Source organism: Oxyura jamaicensis, chromosome 12, assembly GCF_011077185.1.
Source record: "Oxyura jamaicensis isolate SHBP4307 breed ruddy duck chromosome 12, BPBGC_Ojam_1.0, whole genome shotgun sequence".
Lineage (NCBI taxonomy): Eukaryota > Metazoa > Chordata > Aves > Anseriformes > Anatidae > Oxyura > Oxyura jamaicensis.
The window spans coordinates 8,879,942-8,905,755 of NC_048904.1; the positions used below are offsets into that span (position 1 = coordinate 8,879,942).

The 25,814-nt window shown below is 38.9% G+C and overlaps 1 protein-coding gene across 16 annotated transcripts in view; it reads left to right on the forward strand.

Annotated features, from left to right (window-relative positions):
- DOCK3 (dedicator of cytokinesis 3) overlaps positions 1–25,814 on the forward strand; it is a 212,402-nt gene that overhangs the window by 168,573 nt on the left and 18,015 nt on the right. For 15 of the 16 annotated variants that reach the window (XM_035338064.1, XM_035338065.1, XM_035338068.1 and 12 more), the window contains 15 exons: positions 131–279; positions 2,769–2,854; positions 5,303–5,329; positions 5,449–5,544; positions 7,384–7,444; positions 7,915–8,008; positions 10,353–10,501; positions 14,957–15,043; positions 16,409–16,513; positions 19,950–20,091; positions 21,377–21,543; positions 22,007–22,093; positions 22,531–22,710; positions 23,751–23,834; positions 25,054–25,170. In XM_035338064.1, the coding sequence (XP_035193955.1) occupies positions 131–279; positions 2,769–2,854; positions 5,303–5,329; positions 5,449–5,544; positions 7,384–7,444; positions 7,915–8,008; positions 10,353–10,501; positions 14,957–15,043; positions 16,409–16,513; positions 19,950–20,091; positions 21,377–21,543; positions 22,007–22,093; positions 22,531–22,710; positions 23,751–23,834; positions 25,054–25,170 (1,631 nt within the window). The remainder of the gene's footprint in view (positions 1–130; positions 280–2,768; positions 2,855–5,302; positions 5,330–5,448; positions 5,545–7,383; positions 7,445–7,914; positions 8,009–10,352; positions 10,502–14,956; positions 15,044–16,408; positions 16,514–19,949; positions 20,092–21,376; positions 21,544–22,006; positions 22,094–22,530; positions 22,711–23,750; positions 23,835–25,053; positions 25,171–25,814) is intronic. The other variant, XM_035338066.1, reaches the window with a different exon arrangement.

Sequence of the window (25,814 nt, forward strand, 5' to 3'; positions counted from 1 at the left end):
TGCTTTCTTCATGTTCATGCCTATTACTTTGCATTGGGCCTGTTATTGTCATTATTGCAGAGGCTCCGTTTCTTCTCAGTGACAGATAACAAATGCTTTTATTTAATCACAATTGCTTTGTGTTGTACAGGTGAACATAAGATTCATTTTATTCCGGGAATGATTGGCCCTTTTCTTGGTGTTACACTTGTTCCACAACCAGAAGTCCGAAATATCATGATCCCTATCTTCCATGACATGATGGACTGGGAGCAGAGAAAAAATGGCAACTTCAAACAGGTGAAGTAGCTTCCCAGGCATCTGCAGTGTTGTTTTTCTTGCTCTGTCTGTCTTGTAATACCCAGCTGGAAGCAAGGAGTTTGTATCTGTTGAACCATTTCTGATAGTGAGGAAGATGTCATGCAGATATATAAAAACAGATAATTTGAAGAATAATTCACAGAAGATTACAGGACTCCGGGATTATTTAGGCAGTGCACTTTAGAGCTGGCTACATTTCATGTTAAAATAGAGAAGAGCAATGTGCTCTTCACATCAGAGATGAGAAAGAGAAAAGAATTTCTTTGGTCCTGGGTTCTCACTGCTCTCATTGGTTTCCACGCAGATTATTAGTCAGTCACTAAGTGGGTAAGACTGGAAACCAAAAATGGAGACTTCAAGATATAGCCAGTATTTGTGAAAATAGTGGTCTTTCCTTCTCTGGCAAATTTCTAGCCAGAAAGCAGTATTGTATAACTAAATAATTATGCCATGCTTTGAAACAGGCTTTGTGACTTGTATATTCTTGGAAAAATTGCAGCATCTCTCTTGAATGCTTATGTCCAACAACAGTTCCGTTGTTCCCACTTGCCATGAGCTATGATGGCAGAACAGGCAGAGGAGTCCTCATTTTGTTGCTCAGTCATGGTCAGAGAATTGCTTGAATTTTCCACTACATAAAACAGATCCTAAAAGTTCAAAGTAATAATAACAAAGTGTAGGTTTGGAATGGATCCTTAGAGGACATTGCCTCATTGTCGTGTTTGGGACAATAGTGAGGGCAAATATCTGCAGATAGAATAACAGACCTTTCCCATAACCTGATATATCAAAGGCTGTGTGGAAGAGTATTACCAAGGGCTTATGTTTTTTTCCTCCTTGCTTCAACTCTCTTGACTGCTATTATTATTATTACTACTACTGCTGCTGTTATTATGGTGGCATTTGATCATGGTACTCTTTTTGCTTTAGGTGCTGTATTAGCATAACAATAGAACAGTTTCTGCTCTGGCATTTACAATTAGAAGTACCTACAGTCATCTTCTAGTTTCTGGATCTACTTAGACTTCCTACATGACAGATGAACTTTTCATAATCATCATATAATTTTTATACTTGTTCATATGTTCTAAGCTTTAGCCATAAAAATCTTAATTTACCCATGGAGCTAATTCTCACACTAAAGCATGTATCATAGTTTTATAATACTAAAGATGGAAGGTTCATCTAGATCAGTGAGAATGAAATGTATAGTTAAATAGTACAAGATTAATTAAACCTTACTAGCATTAGCAGCTGGAACCAAGAAGTTAATTTTTTGTCCAGTGTAATGTTAGAGAGCTGGACAGATGCTTTCCAGAATTCTGTCAAATTGTTGTAGTTTACAGGCTAAGAGAGGGTATTTTTTTTAGTTTTGAATTCTGTTGTCTTTGAATACTAAATTGGTTGTTAGAAAATACAAAAATCCTGGAAATTCACTTTCATGCTTTTTTTTTCCAGTAGCTTGTTTTAATATGGTAATTTTTCAGCAATACTAGAGAACAATGCAGTCTGATTCATGGACTAAATCAAGTCTCCCTTTAACGATTTCACTAGCAAGAGTGCCAATTCCATTTGTGTGTCACTGGGTGATTTACTCTTCCTTCTCATCTTTACTTACTTTGCAGTTTGGCAGCTGAAAAACTGAGAAACTCAAACTGTGCTCATCTTTGAATAAAAACAAGTGATAATTCTACAAGCCATTTCAACCTTTAGAAACCTGTCTTTATTAGTGTTGAAAGTATGTTTTTTACAAGACTTTGAAGAGCACACATTTTTTTTCTTTAATATTGGATACGATGATTTCTGCACTTGAACTGATTTTATTGGAATATCTGATCTCAAACTTGACAATAGGATGTATTAGACAAGGGGAGAAATGAATGCATATTCATGACCTTCCTAAGGGAAGGGCAACATAATGATACCGTTCTGTTCCTTTATTTAAGTGTGAAAAGAAAATGCATCATATAAGCATAGAGAAGCTTGATAGAAATGAGTTTAATGAACAAATAATATTCCAATGCAATTACGTTTGGATGGTTGGAAATCAGTTAGCTAACAGCAGAACCATCACAGCAGGCTAGTGGTGATCATGCCATAAATTGGTTTCTCTGCATGGATATTCAATTTATGGTACAGGATATATTTTTCACAGAAAGCGTGTTCAGAGTGATTTATTTGTTGAGAGAATAAATATCAAAAATTCCTGTGAAGAATCAACATTATCGCCCCTGGGATGTTCTTTTAGACTCTGATAAGCAAATGGATAATTTAATTTTAGTCCTGCTATTTCATTGAAAAAAAATAAGAGAAGTGTTTCCATTTAACTGAGATACAGAGAAATAAATCACTCACTCACAGAAGGTGGGGCAGCCTGCAGAACAATATTCTTTCAGTCCTCCTCGTGTTTGGTACTCCTTGTCTTCTGCATGAACAGCTAATTTATAACCAGTCACTTCTTCATCTAGGTGGAAGCTGAGTTGATTGATAAGCTGGACAGCCTGGTATCTGAAGGAAAAGGTGATGAGAACTACAGAGAACTCTTCAGCCTACTGTAAGCTATGCTCATTTCTGCTTGCTCTGCATTCTGTGGGGTGGTCACTAAAGGAGTCTTAAGTAGTGACCTGTGCTGCAGTACCAGCTCCAGGGCTGATCTTCAAAGAAAGCAGTAGAACGTTTTCTGGCAGGTTTTCATGACATGGCTGTCAGCAAAACAGAAATGCGTCACTCTAATTCTGAAAAGAATGTAAAAATTATTTTTTTCCTTGTTTTTGTTCTGTGAAATCTAATATAAGGCTGCATAGGCAAGTCATTAACGTCCTCCTATAAAAAATTGATCTGCTAAAGGAACCGGTGCCTTTCTTTTTTTTTTAACTTAGCAGTATGTGTAATCAGGGCCTTGGGATGTTTTAGAGAAAGTCTATCAGGTCAGGCCTTGTTAGAGCAAGAGGTTTTCCTCAGCATTTTCCTTTGCTGCTTATAATTTTTGAAGGTCATTCTTTGAGCTGACTCAACAGTTCTAAGTATATTCCTCCAGAGTCCATCATGACAGTGTTTCCACTTCCTTTCACACCAAATACACAGTACTCATAAGGATAAACGTAAGCGTGGAAACAGTCTAGGAGATTCCTGGAGTGTTATGAGAATAAATTCATGAGAACTAAATACGTGAGGCACACTAATACCACTGCAGTGGGGACCAGAGAAGTACTTAAGTCCTTGCCATTGAAGAAAGGAACCTGCATCGGAAATAGTGTGGCCAGCAGGACCAGGGAAATGATTGCTCTCCCTGTAGTCAGCACTGGTGAGCCTACACCTCGAGTACTGTGTTCAGTTTTGGGCCTCTCGCTATAAGGATATTGAGTTGCTAGAGCATGTGTGGAGAAGAACAATGAAGCTGGTTGACGGGACAAGGAAATGACAAAGGAGGAGCAGCTGAGGGAATGGGGATTGTTTAGTCTTGAGAAAAGGAGGCTGAGGGGAGACCTCATTGCTCTCAACAGCTACCAGAAAGGAGCTGCAAGGAAGGTGCTGGTCTCTTTTCTCAAGTAGACATGTGGTAGAATGTGAGGAAATGGTCTCAAATTGCACCGGGGGACATTTAGATCAGATATTAGGGAGAATATCTTCACAGAGAGGATGATCAAGCACTGGAACAGGCTGCCCGGGGCAGTGGTGGAGTCCCCATCCCAGGAGGTATTCAGGAGATGTGAACGTGGCACTAGGGACATAGTTTAGTGATGGATCTTTGCAGGCCACGTTGATGGTTGGACTTGGTGATCTTGAAGGCCTTTTCCAACCTAGATAATTCTATGATTCTATGTTCCAGACAATTTTATGTGGCCAGCAATTGTATGGAGGCAATTTAAGGCATAAACCTTTGTATTTCTCAGTTTACATTTACACATTCATTCATTGTCAAGATAAATCAGCCAACCCATCCTGTATGCTCATCCTTAGAAAGCATGTAAATCTATTCCATTTTGATTTCTGCGTATTCAGCCTCAGGAAGTCTGGCACTTTGTGTCTACAGATAAATATATTTCATGTTTGTTTGTTTGTTTAAAAAAAAAGAAAGAAAGAAAAAATCTTTTTATTTTTATTTTTATTCACCTGGCAAGAAGAATTCAAGTTCAGCTTTTCATTAGCTCCAGAAGAAGGTACTTGATAGCTGAAATGTTAATAATTCAGGGACCATAGTTTCACTTATTTGTAGATGATAATGACTGCATGTGTAGCCAAGAAAAATAACCTTGAACTTGAAGTCCAGCAACCTTTTAGTTTATACTTGTACTGTCTTTTCTGCGAATACTGTCAGCTTTGAGGAAACAATTCCACAGAATTGGAAAATCTCATCTCTTTTCTCACAAACTTAATAAATGCAGCGTGAAATAAACAGTTGGTCCTGACTTCTGTTGTCTCAGCTGTACTGGTGAAGTGTGAATTGGGTCCCTTGGTTGGAAATCATTTCAGTATAAAAGAGTTTGCCTGTTGTGAGGACGTACAACACCTAACAGTATTTCTTTGTCAGTATGAAAGTGGCAAGTTCTTTGACCAGAGATCACTTTCAGGAAACTAACATGTAAATTTGCTTTCTTTTCTCATTTTTAATATGATTTTCAGTGTTCTTATTCTAGCCTTTTCTCTTTCTTCTCAGTCATCTCAATGACGTGCTGCCTGTATTGTTTAGCTTGCTAATCAGAAAAATATCACTTTCATTTATTTACAGTTTAATAAATTGCGATGCAAGGTTAGTTGGTTGCTGATTAGAGACCAAAATTAATGTGAGGATGTACAAAGAGGAATTTGCATTAGGTTTAGACTCCCTTCCATCTTATGATTGTTGTTAGCAGTATTTAAGCTACAGGTAATAATGTGGGAATCAACTGTTGCCATGATCATTGCTATCTTTTGTATATTTTATATGGCAATGTGAAGACAATTTTCCTTTTCCTGTCAATTCTGTAATTTCCTTGTCTTTGCTTCATGCTGCCTGGAGTAGAACCCAGCTCTTTGGGCCTTATCCCAGGTAAGATAGTAATTCTGTGTACTTGTCTCATGAGGAAGAAACAAAGTTGTCTGCAGCTGTCTGCATGCACTATGCTGTTTCCCCCGGATGCCTTATCTGCTCTTTTCGTCTCTGAACAGTTTGCTGGAGAAGATTGAGCAGGAAACATGGCGGGAAACTGGAATCTCTTTTGTTACATCAGTTACTCGCCTCATGGAGCGTCTGCTTGACTATAGGTATCTGGCAACAACAGTAATATGTTCTGAGTATATGTATTAGAAGTTTTAGAATCAAATTTCTTTTGTACAGAGAATGTTTTTATTGTTTATCAAGCTGCATGCTTCTCTGATGGCAGGTATTATGTCTGCAAGCTTACCTCACTGCTGCAGGGTTCTGAGCAGAAATCCGAAGTTCACAGCTCCAGAGCCCTAATTCTTATTCTTGTATGCTCATTCCCGAAAAACAACAAAGATGAAGTTGTTCATTCTTAGTTTTGGACTAAGGTTTATTCAGGTTGCTAAATGATTTATTCGTTTTAGCTTTGAAGTGATCTTGCCTAATTAAGCAATATACATGCTAAGTGTAAGAATGATTCTAAATGGCTTGCTGAACCAAGGTCTTTGACGCATGCTGAACACCTCCATCTAAGCAGGCAGGGTTAGAAAACTTTATCTGAGGAAAGGCTGAATTGTCAGCTGGTGACTTGTGTGCAAGACTCCACTACAAACTAGACATCCTCTGTTAGGATTTAGACTAAAGCTTGCAGGACTATTGTGAGCTTTGATTTAGTTACAAAAACATATTTTACTTTCTAGTTTATGTGCGCACACTCAGAGTTGTTTTTATGGAACAGGAGACAATTAGAAACTATATAGAACTGCCCCATATATTTCTATCTTTAGCCTACTGACGAGAGTTCAAATAATATTTTTGTTTGGTTTGGTTTGTTTTTTTTCTGCTGCTCATTACAGGTGAAAGCCTGTGACCAGGCTGGATGTTCTGCAATCCTAAATCCTTTTCTGTGCTTTTTAGTTTGTTCTTTTTGTTGTCCCGAACAGTTTGATCCAATCTCCTGTGTTGTTTTTTTTTCTTGACAACTGCCATACAACTACTAAGAAAAAGACCAAATATCTGAGAGACATTTAAAGAGAATGCAAGGGAGCTGACTTTTTAAATGGAATTTGTTATCAACGCAGCTTGGATGAACAGATACTCATTTTCATGCTTAATTTTGGGAACAGATACCAGTTTTTAACTGATACTCAATATGCAGCAGAATATTTCATTCCCTGAGCAGAGCAGGATAGGGAACTGTATGAGAATTTGGAAATACCCAGATGAAGTGTGTCAGCTGCTGTGATAGTTCTGCAAATCACATAGAGAGCTATGAAGTGAAGAGCTCTACTAATCAGTTTTGACATCTTGTGGAGCCCAGATGCCAACTAGCTGACAGTGTAGTTCTCAGGAAAGTTTGTGGTGTCACTGCTTTAAAAATTTTGTCTCGCCTTCGCAAATGAATGTGACTTTTTCAAGTCAAGATTGGTAATTTCTGAAGCCTTCTTCTTTTGTGCTGCTTACATCAAAATTATTTATAAGAATTGCAGAATCCACAGATTTTTTCTGTGATTTATTTTACCTGTGAAAAAATCAGTAATCTAGTCTAAATCAGTCAGGCTGTATCTTTCAGGATGCCAACGCTACATTAGATACCTGAATTTCTGAAACCTAGTCCTTTTTCTAGGGAACCACTAAACAATTACATCTGGGTAAATAACCTTTCACTTTTATGGTAGCTCTTTAGTTATGAAGATGCTTGACTGCTGCCATCTGGTATTTGTTCAGAGTTGTAAGAAATGCAGTGGTCACTTCAGGTGCTTGTTCTCAGATGCCATTAAGGCGGGTTTTATATTGTTTAGGCCATATTATGAATTTTTGTCTTAAAGCAACTATAAAATAAAGTATATGGTTCACTGTTTTTTGTGATCCAAGGAAACTCTGAAGGTTAAGATAGCTTCAAATGTATTTTAAAAGGAAATTTTGCAGGTGTATGTTTCAACATTACTCTGCTTTCTTAGGGATTGTATGAAAGGCGATGAAACAGAAAACAAGAAAATTGGCTGCACTGTTAACCTTATGGTAAAGATTTTTTCCTTATGTTTATCTCTTTGTGATACTGTGCAATGTAATTGAAGCTGGGATGGGGAAGATTGGGTAGGAATCTGTGTCAGCAATTGTAGGTTCAGAATCTGAGCACTGGCATGACAGAAAACGATGGGTTGGGAGGATCCCCTGGAGGTCTGTGGTCTCTCTGCCTTTAGGCTGGGCTTCTCAGGGCCTTGTCCAGCTGAGTTCTGAGTATCTCTGTGACAGAGGTCCCACAACCTCTCTCACCTTTTCTTCCAGTGTTTGACTATATCCTCATTTTGAAAAAAATCACTACATAAAAAAGTTAGTGGGTTAAATCAGTGTGAATGTGAAAAGAATTAGTCCTTTCACTTTACACTAATAATGTATTCTCTTTTCAGTACCTATATACGTACACAGATGCTACTGATTGTCTTGAATGAAGGAAAATTCTCAATGAAAATAAAAACTCTCTTTTACAGAATTTCTATAAGTCAGAAATTAACAAGGAAGAGATGTACATCCGTTATATCCACAAGCTGTGTGACATGCACTTACAGGCTGAGAACTATACAGGTTAGTAAGACATCATACAGGGTCTGTTTGAAATCCTAGTGAAAGTTTTTGACTCTTCTGATGTTATTCTCTAACATCTCTTGAATTTGTTTCAAAAACTTCTGTTACGGATCAGTTTACTGTTAAGACCAGCCCTCAGGAGTCTCTGACCCTAGAGACAAGGGAGGAAGACTGGAGAAAGGAGGACTTTCCCTTGGTCAAAGAGGATCAGGTCAGAGATCTCTTAGGCAAACTTGACAACCACAGATCCTTGGGCACAGATAGGATGCATCCATGAGTGCTGAGGGAACTGGCGGATGTTACTGCTAGCCCACTCTGCATCATCTTTGAAAGGTCATGGAGAACAGGAGAGGTGCCTGAGGACTGGAAGAAAGCCCATGTCACCCCAGTCTTCAAAAAGGGCAAGAAGGAGGACCCAGGAAACTACAGACCACTCAACCTCACCTCCATCCCTGGAAAGGTGATGGAATCACTCATCCTAGAGGCCATCTCTAACCACATGGAGAAGAAAAAGGTGATCAGGAGTAGTCAGCATGGGCTCACCAAGGGGAAATCATGCTAGACCAACCTGATGGCCTTCTATGATAGGATGACTAGCTGGGTGGATGAGGGAAGACCAGTGGATGTTGTCTACCTTGATTTCAGTAAGGCTTTTGACACTGTCTCCCATGACATCCCCATAGGCAAGCTCAGGAAGTGTGGGGATAGATAAGTGGGCAGTGAGGTGGATTGAGAACTGGCCAGATGGCAGAGCTCAGAGGGTTGTGCTCAGCAGCACAGGGTCTAATTGGAGGCCTGCAGCTAGTGGTGTCCCCCAGGGGTCAGTACTGGGTCCAGTCTCATTCAACTTATCCGTCAACAACCCCGATGAGGGAACAGAGTGCACTCTCCACAAGTTTGCTGATGACACAAAGCTGGGAGGAATGGCTGATACCCCCGAGGGCTGTGCTGCCATTCAGAGGGACCTGGACAGGCTGGAGCATTGGGCAGTGCAGAACCTCGTAAAGTTCAACAAAACCAAGTGCAGGGTCCTGCACCTAGGGCGGAATAACCCAGTGCACCAGCACAGGCTGGGGCTGACCTGCTGGAGAGCAGCTTTGCAGAGTAGGACCTGGGAGTCCTGGTGGACAGCAGGCTGACCAGGAGCCGGCAATGTGCCCTTGTGGCCAAGAAGGCCACCGGGATCCTGGGGTGCCGTAGGAAGTGTGGCCAGCAGGTCGAGGGAGGTGATCCTGCCCCTCTGCTCAGCCCTGGTGAGGCCCCACCTGGAGTGTTGTCTCCAGGTCTGGGCTCCCCAGGACAAGAGGGACATGGAGGGACATGGAGCTGCTGGAGCAAGGCCAGCGGAGGGCTGCGAAGATGCTGAGAGACGGCTGGGGCATCTCTCCTATGAAAGGCTGAGAGAGCTGGACCAGTTTAGCTTGGAAGAGAGAAGACAGAGGGGATCTTATCAGTGTGTGCAAATACCTAAGGGAGGGTGTCAAGAAGATGGGTGGGGAGGGATGCTTTTCAGTGGTGCCCAGCAGCAAGACAAGAGGCAGCGGGCACAAACTGAGACCCCTTCTTGGCTGTGAAGGTGACAGTGCTGGAGCAGGTTGCCCAGAGAGGCTGTGGGGTTTCCCTCTCTGGATATACTCAAAAGCCACCTGGATGCCATCCTGTGCAACGTGCCATAGGTGACCCTGCATTTCAGGGGGGTTGGACTAGGTGACCTCCAGAGTTCCCTTCCTACCTCAGCCATTCTGTGATTCTTTTCCTGTAGTTACAGCAGTCGGAAAGATTAGAAGCTGACGTCTACCTCACTCCATCACACGAAGTAATGCATGTCTCTGACGACACAACTGTTCTGTTGCACCTTGAACTTTACATTACAGTGTTCTGCAAGGACAGTTGATTGAAAAATCACAACAATGGAATCAAAATTAGGGGAAGATTGAAATCACAAACCCACCATCATACTACCATTTGCCAAATTTCCTTGCATTGCAATACTTAGAGAGTGTTTAAGAAATCTATTGACTAGTTCTTTGTTATCCAAGCTTTGTTTACAACTGCAGACTCCAAATCTAGTTACACACCTGTGTATCTGTGCATTTAAATCAAGTATCTAGTAGAAAGGGACTTGACAGATTTGTACCTAAGAATCAGGTTTATTTGAAACAGCTATGTGCTGCTATTTTAAGTAATTGAATAATTTCATGCTAATCTAACGCTTCAGTGTTTTTTTCTCAAATTGTACATCAGAACTTCCAGACTGTTTTAGAAGCAGCCTGTGACCTTTTAGCCTATTTGCTGAGTTATTTGTTGCCATTGATTCAGTCTTCAATGATTGCATTTCCAACAGAGGCTGCATTTACTTTGCTTTTGTACTGTGAGTTGCTTCAGTGGGAGGACAGACCTCTGAGAGAGTTCCTGCATTATCCATCTCAGTCAGAGTGGCAACGTAAGGAAGGTCTGTGCCGTAAGATTATCCATTACTTCAACAAAGGGAAGGTATGCCAACTTCTTCTCTCTTCCAGCAGCTTCCTTCCCTTTTCCTGACTTAAAGTTTGCAAGGCTATCATCTTGGTTCAGTAGTCTGGAAGTAAATTTATATAAAAAGGTTTAATAACTTGACAAATTGTGTCTTGGCTCTCGAGACCAAAAAACAGATGAGAAGATGGATATAGATATTTCATTATACATACCATTTGGAACTAGTTTAGGTAGGCCAATGGGAAAAAGGCTGGAATGTTTTAATACATGTAAAACTTTGGATCACCTAACATGACAGAGAGCTTGATAAATGCCTGTTGCTTAATTAAAAAAAAAAAAAAAAAAAAGCATTGTCTATGCAAATTGTTGTGTTATGACTCGCTTCTCACTTAAGGACTTCTGTTTCTAACCTCCAGAAGTAAATGGCATGCAATACATTCTAGGAGTCCCTTACTAAAAAAGTTATAAGCCTTTTCAGTATTGCTGGTGTTTTTAAGTGCCTTTCACTTAAAGTGGAGTTCCATCCATTGCACAAGAAAAAAATCAATACATTTTCAATACGTTTTAATTCCACATATTTGGTATGCGTTTCCTAAAGCGAATAATATTTAAATCAGTGCAGAGGTAGGTGTTAGTCCATTGTATCATGGTGTTTTCGGATCGTTTCAGAGATGAAGCGAGATCTTCTGTCAGAGTATTTTCAAATTTTTCTTTAGAAAAATTCCTATAGCATATATTATTAGAATATAACATCTGTATGTGCACGTCAGGGCTGGTTTTCCCTCTGATAGCAATGACAATGAAATGAAATACAAATGTGATTCCATTCATGTAGGGTTGACATTCCAGATATTTTTCCTGGCCCTGATAAAAGAAAGATGTTTATGGCAGAGACATTCTCTGCTGAGCCTGCAAAAAAGTCACATTCCTGTTTGTAAGAAGGAGTGGCCGGTTTATGAGGAAGCAATTAATTATCTAGGAATCTTTTCTAGGTCCTTTTAAATAATACTGCATGTGGCTCTCTATTTAGTTTCAGAAATTTTAAGGGTTTTTAAGACTGCACTTAAATTTAAATTGCTGACTTGTGCAAATATTGCAGTACCGTATTGTCTGACTAGACAAACATAACAGAGACTATGTACGTAAATTGAGCCTGTGTTTTTGACAAACAGGCCATCCACATAAACACTGAGGGTGAATAAAAAGTTAATGGATGTAATTTGGCTATTAATCTCCTCACAGATTATGGAGTGTTAACTTCTTAAGTTTTTTTCCCCACGGGGTGTTTCTGGAGTTACTTGGCTGTGTTTTAATCCTCCTTTATTTTAAATGGTAGCTGAAGGACTGAATAATCCACTTAAGCTGTATGTCACTTGAGCTCTGGAGGTGAAAGATGCTGAGAAGCCAAATCTTCCTGCTGCTTTCTGCCACTTTTTCTGTGGTTGTGTAACTGAGAACAGCTCAGGGAATAGAAGAATCTTGTTTCCCTCAACTTGTTTCTGACAGGTTGTTTTTCTGTGCTCCCCTAAGGTGAAGCAGGACCTCCCTGGGTCCTGAAGAGTGGGATTTGTTGTTCTGTGTTCTCTTGCATATCTAGACTTAAGTTTCTCATGCTGCTCCTGGCATTTCCAATTAAGTAAGGGGGGGTCAGAGCAACATGAAGGAGGTGTAAAAGTTCTGCATTTGTTCATGGGAAAACCTCACCACGGTAAGGGGGGAAAGCTAAGGCCATATGACTATCCTGTGAGTATGACATAAAGGGCATGCTGGTGGAGTGCAGGGAGCAGCTGCGGCACTGCAAGGGAGTTCAGGATCGTCTAACTCCCATTCTCAGAAGCAGTTCCTTCCTGTGCTGGGGAGGAACAAAGCTTTCCAAAACCCTTTTACCCTTCACTCTGCATATTCCTTCCTACTGCTGTCTTGCTATGCTTTGAATCAGTTTATGGCTCAGCAGGTAGCATGTGCAAGTAAGTGCGTAACGTTAATTTTTTTTTGATTGATTTTGTCTGTTAAGACTCAAGGTCTCCTAGCTAAAGGAGACTGAATGGAACAATTTGAACCTAACCAATCCTGTTTCTGGACAGCAACGGCTTGAGAACTGCACAACTCTTTTCTGCCCAGTTCACTGCTAATTTTTATTAACTAAGAATTCTGACCAGCTCCTTCACAGCATCACAGCATGTATTCAGCCAAGTGCTGTGAGGGACCCAGTGCTACATTTACAAAGCAGTTCATTTTTAAATTGTCTTCTTTCTACACAACATTTGAACTAATTTCTCTTGTGCACACTCATTTGAATCACACTTCCAAAAGAAATCTGCATGTTGGGATGTGGGTAAATAAAGGCTCCCACTCATAGATGTTGATTGTCTATCTGCTTCCTGTGTGCCGTCAACAGCACTCAGCTGAGAGTTGCTGGTGTCACTGGAGAAGGCTGCAATAAAACTCAGATGAATGAGCTTTACAAGCGAAGGATATAATATACAGCATACGAACAGATCAGACATAAGCAAAAGAGAAAGCAGTAATGAATGAAATTAACAGTGGAGACATTAGGAAATTGTTTGAGAAGGGGGAAGGATGATACTTTAGAGGAAAGTGACACTTAGCACACAGAACTGTATATTCAATTTCTACGTTGTGAAGATAGTACTCATTAACATTACCAATTTTAAAAAAGGAGGATCCCTATGACTCATATCCATTCATTCTGCTTTACTTTCAAATATCTATGACTCTCTTTTCTAGAAGCTACCTGGGTATATTGTGTTTCTTCCATTTACATACCACATCTTTATCATCAGAGTATTCAGCTGGCATGGTACAATTCTCTGTGTTGAAATCTGATTGAAAGGAAGAGAGAGCGTGAGCTAGGATGACAGAAACAGTATCAGAGTACATGTGAAAAAGCTTGTCTAAATAAAGAGAAATGAGATGTGGTTACATATTATTGATATAATTCACATCCGAAAAGTAGCATAAAAAGGTTACACATTTAGGATCACTGTAAGGGAAGATAGCCAGCTTTGTGGTTCCATCCAGAAGACAGATTGCAGAATTATGTAATGCTTTAGCCACAGCATCCCATTTGGAAGTGAGACTCTGCTTCTGTCCAACAAAAGCCATTTATTCCTAGCCAGTTCTAGAAGAGTTTTTATTTCCATCCTGAATGAATATTTTACTCAGCAAGTTTTTAGTAGGTTTTTTATAATAAAGAGAAGCTAAAGAGATGTAGGAATGTTATTTTTTCCTTCTTGGTTTTTCAAATTATCCTCTCTTTTAATAAATAAATTCTTAAAGTTGATAACGTTTTTGCTGTTCAGAGGACAAAAAAAACTTTGGTAGTAAGGATGAGAGAACAGACACTGAATGCATGCGTATAAAGGGAAGCATGGCAAAGGGCCTACTACATTAACTCAACTGGTGCAGAGGTTCTCTTCTTTAAGTGAAGGTACATGGAACCAGAAAAGCTATTTCCATATAAAGTGCTGATATTTTACATCACTACTGTTAATTACTGTTACCAACAATGTACAATATTATGCTTTTTAATACTAATGAGGTCAATATAACTCACATTAATTTTGTTTTCACTGTAATACAGTCCAAGTTTAAAAAACAGAAAGGCAAGTTAACCCAATAGTGCATAAAAATTAATCTAACCAAACCTCAGCTGAGACCTTTGTGTTCCAGATGCTTTACATAACTATGGTAAGAAACCATCACTCCCCCAAAGCACTTCCAGTCTGTGCAGGTGCAAGATGATGGGAGAGATTTCAGTTCAAGGGTGTATAAAACGAACACTCTAAAAAGATAACAGGTAACAAGGGAAGCTTCCTCTCTGTGTGGGCATGCCCAAACGCAATCTCCTTTCTTATCCTTGAGGGCCGTGAATATGTGCTTGAAAAGATCTGGTGTATGCAGACTGTAAGTTAAAGAAGTGGGGTTTTGCTTTCGGTTCTGAATACGGATACGGAGTGCAATAATGCAGCTCAGTTCTGAGAACGTTCTGTCTCTGCATTTGTGTGTTTCCTATCGCTTGATGGTTTTATGCTTTCAGTAGGAAGTAGCACCCCTGGGAAGGGGAGCGTTTTGCTGCGGAGCCATGCCCTAGATTACAAGAGTCTTCGCTTCAGGGAGTTCTAGTGCAGAAAGCAGAGGAGATACTTGGGGGGGATTTAACAGGAAGAAAATTTGTTATATTTCTCTAAAGAAGTTCCCGGTCTCATGAGTAAACTGTCAGTAAGAACAGTGCCTGCATGTAATTTCAATAAAATATGTGCTTCAGTTACCATCTTGAAGAAGGAATCAATCTGATATTTAATGGAAACTGTTTCATCACATTGCATTTTCATATCTAATCCTGGCATTTCATAGCTAATGAATTGCCTAAAACAAGTTTCTGTATTCCTCTCAGCTGAGTTGGTGGTAACATGCCAGTCACTGTGAGTGTGATTTGCTTTGGTTTTGCAGAGCTGGGAGTTTGGTATCCCGCTGTGCAGAGAGCTGGCCATACAGTACGAAAGCCTCTATGACTACCAGAGCCTCAGCTGGATTCGGGTAAGTAGCAGCAGTTCCTCTCCTTGCAGAATCTCTTCCATTCTCTAGGAAGTTTTATCTCTCCTGACAGAAAAATCTCAATTGGAAAAAAAAGAAAAAAAAAAAAAAGAAAGACTCCTTTGCCGTTGATTCGTTCCAATGACATTGTAGGCCTACTGAAGTAATTCTAGGTCTGCCAACTGTAACTCCCATGAGTATATGGAAAACACATGCAGGGGACCTTGGTTTGCCATTGCCTGTTTATGTTTATTTTTGCATAAAACATCCTTTGCTAAACGGATCATGAGTGATGAGCAGACAAACCTATTAACAAGTCTTAGTCTAGTAGTGCACCAAGGTATTCCTAAAACATCAGCAAATTATCTATTCTCTCTGCCTCTTTATTAATTGGATTTAATCAACTGGCAGGTGAGGAGCATCTCATCTCTTTGTTTTGCTCACTTTTGCATTATATGTTTTCTGTTCAAGACCCCTAAATCTGTGTTGACCTGAACTGACTTGAGTTTCTCCCCACTCTAAGTTTCTGTGACGTTCACATCATTCAGCCCATTCCTTTATTCTTCCCACAACAACTTTGGGACATTCTCCATTTTACAAAAGGAGATAACGCGTGTGGGAACCAAGAACAAAACCTCAGTGCAGTGTTCAAAGTCAAAGCTGCTGTTAGGGTTCCCTGCAGTGGAAGCAATGATGTTAAACTGATGCTTCTCTTTAAAAAGCTATCTTTTTGCTACAGAGAAACTCTTATAAGCATTTCAGAGATTCAATTTGGCAAGGGTTCTTGAAATCCCACTCTTAATGCAAATGCCAGCACACTGCTATGGAGCAGGTAACTAAATAGAGAAAGACCTTTTTTCAACCCTCTCCTCCCCACCCCCAACTTTTCTTCCATGTTAAACTTGCTGGTATACAGAGCTGTAGAAGATCTAATTTTGTTTCATCCTGTTTCATGCTCCTCAACTCAATTAAAGCAAACCCAATTGAACTGATAAAATTTTTCAGACAGCAGTATAGATTTTGAGCTGTAGAGAGCTGTTGAGTATATGGTTAGAAAAGGACACTGGGAGCCAGGCAACAGATACCTTAATCTCAGCTTTGCCATTAATTCTGTAGTGCAAATTTAATTTGAGGTACAACAGAAAAAAATTCATTATATCTCCCAAAATGTAAAATGAGCATGGTGATATTATAGTCTGCTCCACCATGTAGACTGATTAATTAATAATTTTAATCTTTAAAATAATTTCACTCTTTTCATTAAAAATGCATGCAAAAGAATAATGAAATATTTTAATGTAACTTTAGATTCTAATGTTTTAAGTGAAGTTTTAAGAGTCTGATAGCAACTAACTTCTTAATTCACAGAAAATGGAAGCTACCTATTATGATAATATCATGGAACAGCAGCGCTTGGAACCTGAATTTTTCAGAGTTGGTTTTTATGGTCGAAAATTCCCATTTTTCCTGCGGGTAAGCCAGAGTTATACAAAATATGGCAAAGTGACTGGGTTCAGAGTAGCACTTAAGGCTTTGAATTTCAGCTGTGGAAATAGGACATCTGCTGTTCAGTTTATATTTTACACCTGTGCAAGTAGAAATAGCTTTCTGTCAGAACTGAAGGATGTGGTTGGTTGGGAGCATTCTTAGGAACAGACATCAGAAATTTGACTCATGCCTATGTGTATTTTTGACAATCTGCAGATCAGCAAAAATTGCCTCTATATTAAGCAAAATGCTCTATCGCAGCAATGTTGGGTCATTACTCAACGAATTTTCATCATCTTAAATTATCATGCTTTAAAAAAATCTCACATGCTGGAGTGATTCTAATACCAGACTAATGACACTCTTCTGCTATCTACAAGTAAAATTTTCCTAGGTTAAGCAAAAAGCCTGTCAGCTTCTTGGAACACATCCTCTGTTTGATCTTCTTGTCTTTGGTGTATACAGGATCAGTTGGGTCTGAAATCCATTTTAAAAGTGAAATTACTTTCCCTTCCTAATGAGGAATAAAATGTAAAATGGGTATTTGTTCATACAACTCCTCCTTGCTGGTTCAGAGCAAGGAAGGAATATAATCTGACAACTTCTGTAAATACTGCCTGAAAATTGATGGTGGATGCCATCTAGCTTGACGGGACAAGCTAACCTGAAGCTAACCATGGAGCAGCATGTTTTGTGTTCTCTTTGAAGTAATGGTTTGACAAGAGATGGCACCACTCGAGTCACACAGTAAGAAGTTATCAAGAGCAAAAGTGTGTACCTTTTTTATTTCATAAGGTACATGTTTTGAAAATTGCACTCTTAAATTTCCGTCATCTTTTTTTTTTTAACCAAGATTTAAACATTGGTGTTTAATTATATTACTTTAATGGAAGCCCAGGGGAAGTGAAGGCAAGTTGGAAATGAAGGTGGAAGTATCAGCGGATAAAGAGCAGTGTTGTGTAACTCAAAGGTGAAGATGAACAGTGCCATAATTCAGGATCCTGAAACAACGCTTCAAAGAAGTGTGTGCAAAGGAATCTGAGGAAGAGAAAGTGTTGCATATGAAGCTCCTCTTTTATGAAGATCTCCAGAGAAAACAATTTCTTTTTTAATCTCTAACAACAGATGTTTCCAAACATAAATGACAACAAAGTCATTACAGCGTATAAATGTTCCTACGTCTGAAGTAGTATCGGTGACTCTAGCTGTCTTTTATTATGGATCCCCCAGTTTTGCCTTGGACTGATTGGCCTCTGCATTTAACACTGCACAAGTTTTTAGTGCACAGCATTTTCTGAAATGGTGTATCAGTATGGGTACGTGGCTGGAAACATTCACAGCAGACATGAACATATATAATTATAATCCTTGTTAGTTCTGCAATTATATTTGGTAGCAGTACTTCTTATAGCAGATTACTAATGTAGCAATCTCATTAGCAGTCACCCTCCTCCATTCTCTCTCTAATGATCCATACAGCCTACACATTGCAAAGCACAGACTAAGCCCATTAGCAGTCGCATCTGCATGGATCACACCGTAAAGAGATTCATAGCAGCCATTCTAGAGAAGAAAAAGATTTACAGGGATTTAAAATTTTTAAATGGATACAGAAATGATTTAAAGTGATCAAATAACTTCATGTACTTCTCTCATTTATTTTTCTATTGATTTATAGCGTAACACAGAAAATAACCACTTGCTTCAAAATCTTTGATTTTGTAGACCTTTTGTCTAGAAAAGTCATTGCTCATGTTGCCATGAATTCTGCATCTCTTTCTAGCCTTCCTACATAAATTAAAACTGTTTGTGTCTTCACCTACCAGAAGTTCAAGTAAGGCCTGACAAACTACATTCTGAGATCTTGTGTTGGCATCTGTCTGAAGAGTCTATTAAATTCAGCCCTGAGGTGTTTTTAGGGCATTATTTTTAGAATCATACTAACTTTATTTATAGGCTTACAGTTTTCTCAATTGCTGCAATCAAAAGCAGAATATGCAGTGTCATGAAGAGATTCACCTTCAAATATGGACTCACTCCAAATTTAATAATAGCTGCAAAGTTTGGGCATTATAGACTGAACTGTCAAGATTCATCACGCAGGTTTTCTCCCAGTTCATTGGCTGCTGTGACTGATTCATACCAAGTAGTGACACATGTCACAGATGGAACATGCGGTCTGTTCCAGAAAGATGAAATGCAAAGCCAAAGACACTGCGCTCCTTAACTGTATTTTACGATTGGGTTTTGCCACTTTCTCTTTCATTTTGCTCCTGCTCTGCTGGACCCTTTTGCAAAGCAGTTAGCAAAAAATAATTGCATATACTGCAGCTGCTTAAATGCAAGAAATAGAATGGGGAGAACTATTCTTTTTTGCCCCCTTCCCTTTCCAGTGCAGTTTCTTTTTCGTGAAAAATCACCCTGTACTTAGAGCTATTGTAAAGTACTTATAGCTATTGTAATGTATATAAGAGTTAAAATTAACAGAATCAGAGTTTTGCCTGCTTTGATAGGTCTTGCATCAGGCAACAGTAGCACAATCAAAATTGTATTTTGTGGCAATATAGTTCAGACACTGGAATATAATCTTTATGACACTGAGGACTATAGAGATCCTGTATCTTGCTGTTCAGAGTTCAAGATGTTTCAAAAGCATCCAAGAACTCTGAGCAAATGGTTTAATGCCTCAAGAGGCATATTTAAATGCAAGCTTTCCATCACTGGCAGAAGGGAAATTTTGTTTATCAAGAGGAGATTGCTTTTAGGGCTAAGTGACCACTCAGAATTCTTGGTAAGGCTTTTCCATATTATTCCACTATAGACAAGGAGCGTTCCTGAGGATGATCGACTTGATCAGAAGTGGATTGTATGGGTATGACAATACAGCAATGATTAAATAATGATTTTTATGAAGTTTGTTATGACTCCTTTCTAACTGGTACATTGATAAACATTTAGCTCCCTCTGTCCTGTGAGATCCTCAGAATTTTTATCCAGCTCGTGGAGATTGCATTTGAAGGCAGCTTTCCCGGTGCAGAACAGCCAAGCTGGTTACTTAGTCTGAAGCGTTGCTTGCTATGTTTCAGTATAGTCCAATTAAATAATAGACCCTGTTCAGTTACCTTTAAAACCAAATCAGACAAAACCATAGGACTGGATGCTACATGTGTAGGGAGCAGAGGTACCTTTCTGTTAGAGATCAATGGGCTGGTCTACTTATCAGTTGATGAAATACTTTGTAATGAAAAAGAGAGGAGTAAAATACACCAGCTGTGTTACCAGAACTTCTTACTCTCGCGTTAGTGTATTGACTTTGTAACATACCTTGTTTTTTGAAGCAGTAAAATTCAAAGTGAGATTTAAAAAAATAGAATTTAACCTAACTTTTAGAGAGATTAATTTATGATTGTCCTTCTTGCAGAATAAAGAATACGTGTGTCGGGGCCACGACTATGAGAGGCTGGAAGCCTTCCAGCAGAGGATGCTGAGTGAGTTTCCACAAGCCATTGCAATGCAGCATCCCAACCACCCGGACGACTCAATATTACAGTGCGATGCCCAGTGTATCCTTTCAGAGAAAAGGGCAAGCTATATTTAGGTAGAGCACAGTGAGGAAAGTGCTGAAAAGTCATCATTGTGGATATCTCAGTTCATAACTGTCTTGGGTAGAGCTGGATACAGACAAAACCATACACCTGTCTATAGCAGACACTGCAGAACATAGCATTGGAGAGATTCCTTGCCTTTTATTCAGGGAGTACTGCAGGTCGCATGCAATGTGTAAGAGACTGCTTGATAACATCCAGGCTTTCACCTTTACCAGTGGCATTGGCATAATGGACATTCTACTTCATTAATCACATGGTCTGATGCCTTCTCTTGGAGAACATTTATTGGGAACGGGTATTAATTTAAAAGTGTTATTTTTCCATTGTGTTTTTCACTTCAGCTTTTTTCTCATAGTCTTCTTTTAAACTACTTGAACTCTTTTCTAACTAAGGCTCTGAATTTACTACTTCTCATTGGCGATCAGTACTGCATTTTATTTCAACCAATGCAGTGCTATCTGTGTATATTTAAGGACTGAACCACATAACAATGAATGGGTCTGCAGAGACTTTGGAGATTTTACTTATAAAAACACTGCCATTTGGCTTGTGTGGCACCAGCAAGGATACTACAGGATTTTAGCCATAAGAACACTGTCAGTAAGTTAAATCTTCTGAAACTGATTTGTATTTACGACTAGATTTTCCTTAATGTGCTTTCCACTCTTCTTTGCTATGTAACATTGATACTTTCATAGACAGAAGGTTTGTTTGTATGTGTATGTTGTGAGTGTGATCAAACCTATGAGGGACCTTGCCTGTAACACCGAGGTTACATCTGTTTAACTAAACTGATAAACATCAGATAACAACTGTTTACAGACAAAGTTAAAGGCAAAAGGCAAATCTAAGGCAAAATTTATCAAAGGTAAATACTATATAGATAGTTTCCTAAATACAAAGATTTACTGAAGTGCCTGCAGCAATGAAGCACCTAGCTCTAATTAAAACTAATAGGAACTGACTATTTTGTCCAACCTAGATTTTTTTTTTTATGTCTTAATATGTACTCTCTGCATCCTCAGGTATCTTTTTCTGTTTAATCTGGTTGTAAAGTACCACTCCGTAGACTGTCCTCGTAGCTCTAGTCCAGTGTGCTCTTGTTTCACTTGCAAAAGAAGGATGTTGGAAAACAAAAGGGAACGTTACTTTCTGAATTCACAGTCCTGTTTATTTCCACAGTAGAGAGAGCTTTTCCTGTTTTATGTCCCATGGCTTTCTTTGACTACACAATTTGCAGATTTACAGATCTATGCAGTCACTCCCATCCCAGACAATATAGATGTGCTACAAATGGACCGTGTCCCTGATCGCATAAAGAGCTTCTACAGAGTCAACAATATCCGGAAATTCCGCTATGATAGGCCTTTCCACAAAGGCCCAAAGGACAAGGAGAATGAATTTAAGGTACAAGTAGTCAGCAAGCTGTGTTTTAATTAATCTCTTCAAGGCAACTACTCTCATGTTATTCTATGCTAATAGAGCCTTTCAAGTAATCCTGATATGATGGCCAAAAATAGTATAACACAAACAACAAGTGGCTGTTGGTGGCTACGCATCTGATCTGATTAAAATGTTGTCCAATTTAAAGATAAGTCATTTTAGTGCCAGGAGAAATGCATTTTGAAGCAAGGATGGTTTTTTTTGTTTGGCTGGAATTTTTTTCTTACTGCTATAGATGTTCACAAGATCTTCCCTGTTTCCATGATGGAACTGGTAGCCAATCTCACCCTCTGGAAATTAACAGAAATGTTGAATGTATTGCTATAGAGCATACTGATTTTTTTATTTGGGGGGGTGGGGGGCACGAGTGTAGTTGATGTGATTGTGTTTCACTGTGTACCTCACATTCTCAATTAATTCTTTGCAGAGCTTGTGGATTGAACGTACCACTCTGACCTTGACTCACAGTTTGCCTGGGATTTCTCGTTGGTTTGAAGTGGAGAGAAGAGAACTGGTAACATTTATAGTTCCTATAGTTGAGGTTTGAAATGATGACCTACTAAGGACATGGAATAGGCAACTTAACTTCTGTCTGAAATCTTGCAGTTTAAAATGATGAGGTTTACAGCAATTAAGTATCTAATTTTTACACCACTTAGTCTAAATAACTGCTGAATGTAACCAGGGGAATTAGGTGAGGGAACATGACAGCATAACGCAGAAAGTGCCAGAAAGATAGAATAATTGCATTGTTACCATTACGTTAGTTTACAGAAAGAAGTTATCACAACTCAGTGACCTGAAATACAGTGTTATCGACAATAAAGTTTGTTAATGTAGCTAATTTTCTAGCAGTAAAAACTGAGAGATCACTGAACCATCTTTATAAGGAAGGTAATAAATCACAATGAAGTGTCCATGGAATTAAAGTGTGTTTTATTGCCTTTTGAGGTTGAAGTAAGTCCTTTGGAAAATGCCATTCAAGTGGTTGAGAACAAAAACCAGGAGCTGAGAACACTGATAAGCCAGTACCAGCATAAACAAATGCATGGTAACATTAATCTTCTCAGCATGTGTCTGAATGGAGTGATTGATGCAGCTGTGAATGGAGGAATTGCACGATACCAGGAGGTAAGCGGGGTTCTGCTTCTGAATATAGTATTGACATTTTTCAATTTTATTTCCATTGCTGTTTCAAAGAAAGTATCATTTAATAAGATAAGAAATTTTCACGCACATTTTCTAAATATAAGGTTAAAACCCCATGCTTGGTTGTTCTGCATCAGCACTTGCATAGCCATTTGTCAACAAGGGAATCCAAATGTAGAATTGGGATACCACGTAGGTGCGGCTGACAGTCGGGTTTCTTAAGAATAAATCTTGGCTTACCTGGAAGCCCTCACCTGGCAGGTACAGGAATGTATCAGAATTTATGTATTTTATTTCGCTGCTTACATTGTAAGTCCATTTTGCAGCAGAGGCAGTGGAATTCATGGTAATTGAGACTGTTTGGACCTGAAATCAGGAAAAGCTGCTGATTCGTGCTACTCAACCATTGTCTTTGCTAGCCTAATTTCAGACTCACTGAGACCTAAAGTTACATGATGTTAGCTCATATGTTATCTGTTAATTCTTTGGCAAGCTGTTACTTAAACTCCACGTTGCAAAAGGTAAGTCTAGGTTGAGATACTCAGAAATGGCAGCAGCAGTCCAGGGGTCTGGGACATGTCTTCCCTGCAAATCATACAGAGAATGCTCTTCTTCCTTTAGGTTAGCTACCACTTTACTCACTTAATTTAAGGATTATTTTTTTTTGAAGGAAACGATACAAAATTCAAATCATTGGATGATAAAAGGTTTAGTGGTATTGTTCATCATTGTCACATAGGTAAATATGATCAGATTCATGATCCTTCAGGGCTGAGGACTGTCTTATGCTATTTTACACTGTTTCCTTTAAATGAGCAACAGAATCATGTAGGTTGATACAATCATACTGTAGCTTTACCTGGTTCCCAGAGTGCTAAAAGTGATAAAATTGAGCTGCTGCTGTTAGTTTAATATATTTAGTTCTCCTAAGATTTCTGGACCTTTTCCTCTCATCTTTCGAAGACAAGTTATGACGAGTATCTCCCAATAAGCAGAAAGCTTTTTTTTTCTTTTTCCTACAGGCCTTTTTTGATAAAGATTATATCACGAAGCACCCTGCAGATGCAGAGAAGATCACACAGCTCAAGGAACTCATGCAAGAACAGGTACAGCTTTTTAGACACAAAAGAACATTGGTGTCTGGATTCATCAGCAGTCATTTTAAACACACCAGATCCAACTGATTCATTCAGAATAAAAGAATTTCAGTACAGGAGATTTAAAGTATATTTAAACAAAAAGGAGGGGAGATGGCCGAGGAGTTTATGAACAAGCCATTCACCTCATGTAATGTTAGGTGAAGCTCTGCTAGTATAACATGAATTTTGTTGTCCCATTTATTATCTACTAGACATCTTGCCACATTTCAGGCCTGCCGTTCATTTTTGGCATTTTTAATTATGTCTTCCTACATGGGAAAACTTAATGTCTACTTACACTATCTACAGTTCTGTTTTTCTTTAGTGTCTCTGTGAAACATCTTGGTAGATAAAGCTTGCTGGATGCTTTGATGGGAGTGAAATCAGAAAATCACATCCCTGTTAATGGAAGGTTTGGCAAAATACACCCCATTAAACAATGTGGTCAAGTCTTCACAGAGCTACTAGGCCTGCTTTGTCAACAAATCGCTTAACTGCATTTCAGGTTTCCCATTTGTAAAATGAAGATAATACTTATCTCCCCTCAATCCTCAAGAGGATGTTTGAAAATTAATTAGCTATTGTTTGTACTGAGTTTGGATCATGCAGGGAATTACATGTATCTTAAGCCTGCTATCATTACTATTTTCTTTCATCTGAGAATTTATATAATCTCTTTTAATTACTAATATTGTATGTTTGACCTTTGAAAATGTGACCTTTATAAATAAATAATGAGCAACAGAAGGAGTGAACACTGCTGAACGCTGTTACTGTTCAGCTCAGTTATCAGAATCTCCTTTGTTTTGAAATCTCTGTTGGCAACTTTGACCCCTTTTCTGACACTGTTGGGAAGGAATTTTCTTGGTCACAATGAATTATCTGTATGAGGACTCAGTGCTGTTAACTGCTGGAGAGACAATCAATCTGGTAATTTTTTTACAGTTGTCCCTGATAAATGTAATCCAACGTGACATGATGTCCTTGTCTCACACGTGAAGTACTTGTTGAAGTAATATAAACTTGCCAGGTCTCTTAGGCTTACTTGATTATCAGCAGTCATGTACAGAACGGTGGTATATTTTACAGCACTCCCTTACACAATGACAGACCTGAGGGACAGGTTTAAATTCTGTCTCTTAAACTTGATTTATTTAGTTTTGTCATCTTGTTTTCTTCTTAACAGGTACATGTTTTAGGAGTGGGTCTGGCAGTCCATGAGAAATTTGTACACCCAGAAATGCGTCCTCTGCATAAGAAACTGATAGACCAGTTCCAGATGATGCGATCCAGTTTGTACCATGTAAGCTGGTCCTCATTTAATATCACAGAACAATTGTAAAGTTCAATTTTCAGGCTTGTCATAAAATAATATAAAACAGAAGAAGAAAGATTAACAAAACACGTTAGATGTTCAGCTCTTACAGCTGTCATAGTTCAAGTAGCATGACATGGACTAGGCCCTCCAGAAGTGTTTTTATATAGACAGCAACATAAATTCCTGTTGATTACTTCAGGCTTCCAACTTTGATTTAGGCACGCAATATTATAGATTTGCATTTCCTATATAGTCAACAGAATTGCCTCCAGAGTATGGCTCACACCACCTGTTATATACCAGAAATACAAGTGTCATCCTCTAGGAAAGGTACCTTTCCATCCGTTTGTGCACTGCTGTACATTAGTATTCTGTGACAGCTATAGAGACATCTTTGCCAGATGGGTCTCAGAAATTGCAGTGCATTCTCCTCTTCCTGTTCAAGTGTAATTCTCATCGCTTTCTTGAACAATATCACAACGAAACCAAAGGACACCTTTCCATATAATGTAAAAGAATTACCTGAAATGTGTTAGCAGTTTACTTTCCAACTGAAGTGTTTTCTAAAAGCTTCTAACTTGAAGGGTTTTACCTCTGCTCTTAGGAGTGAATACTATGCAAGGATGGCC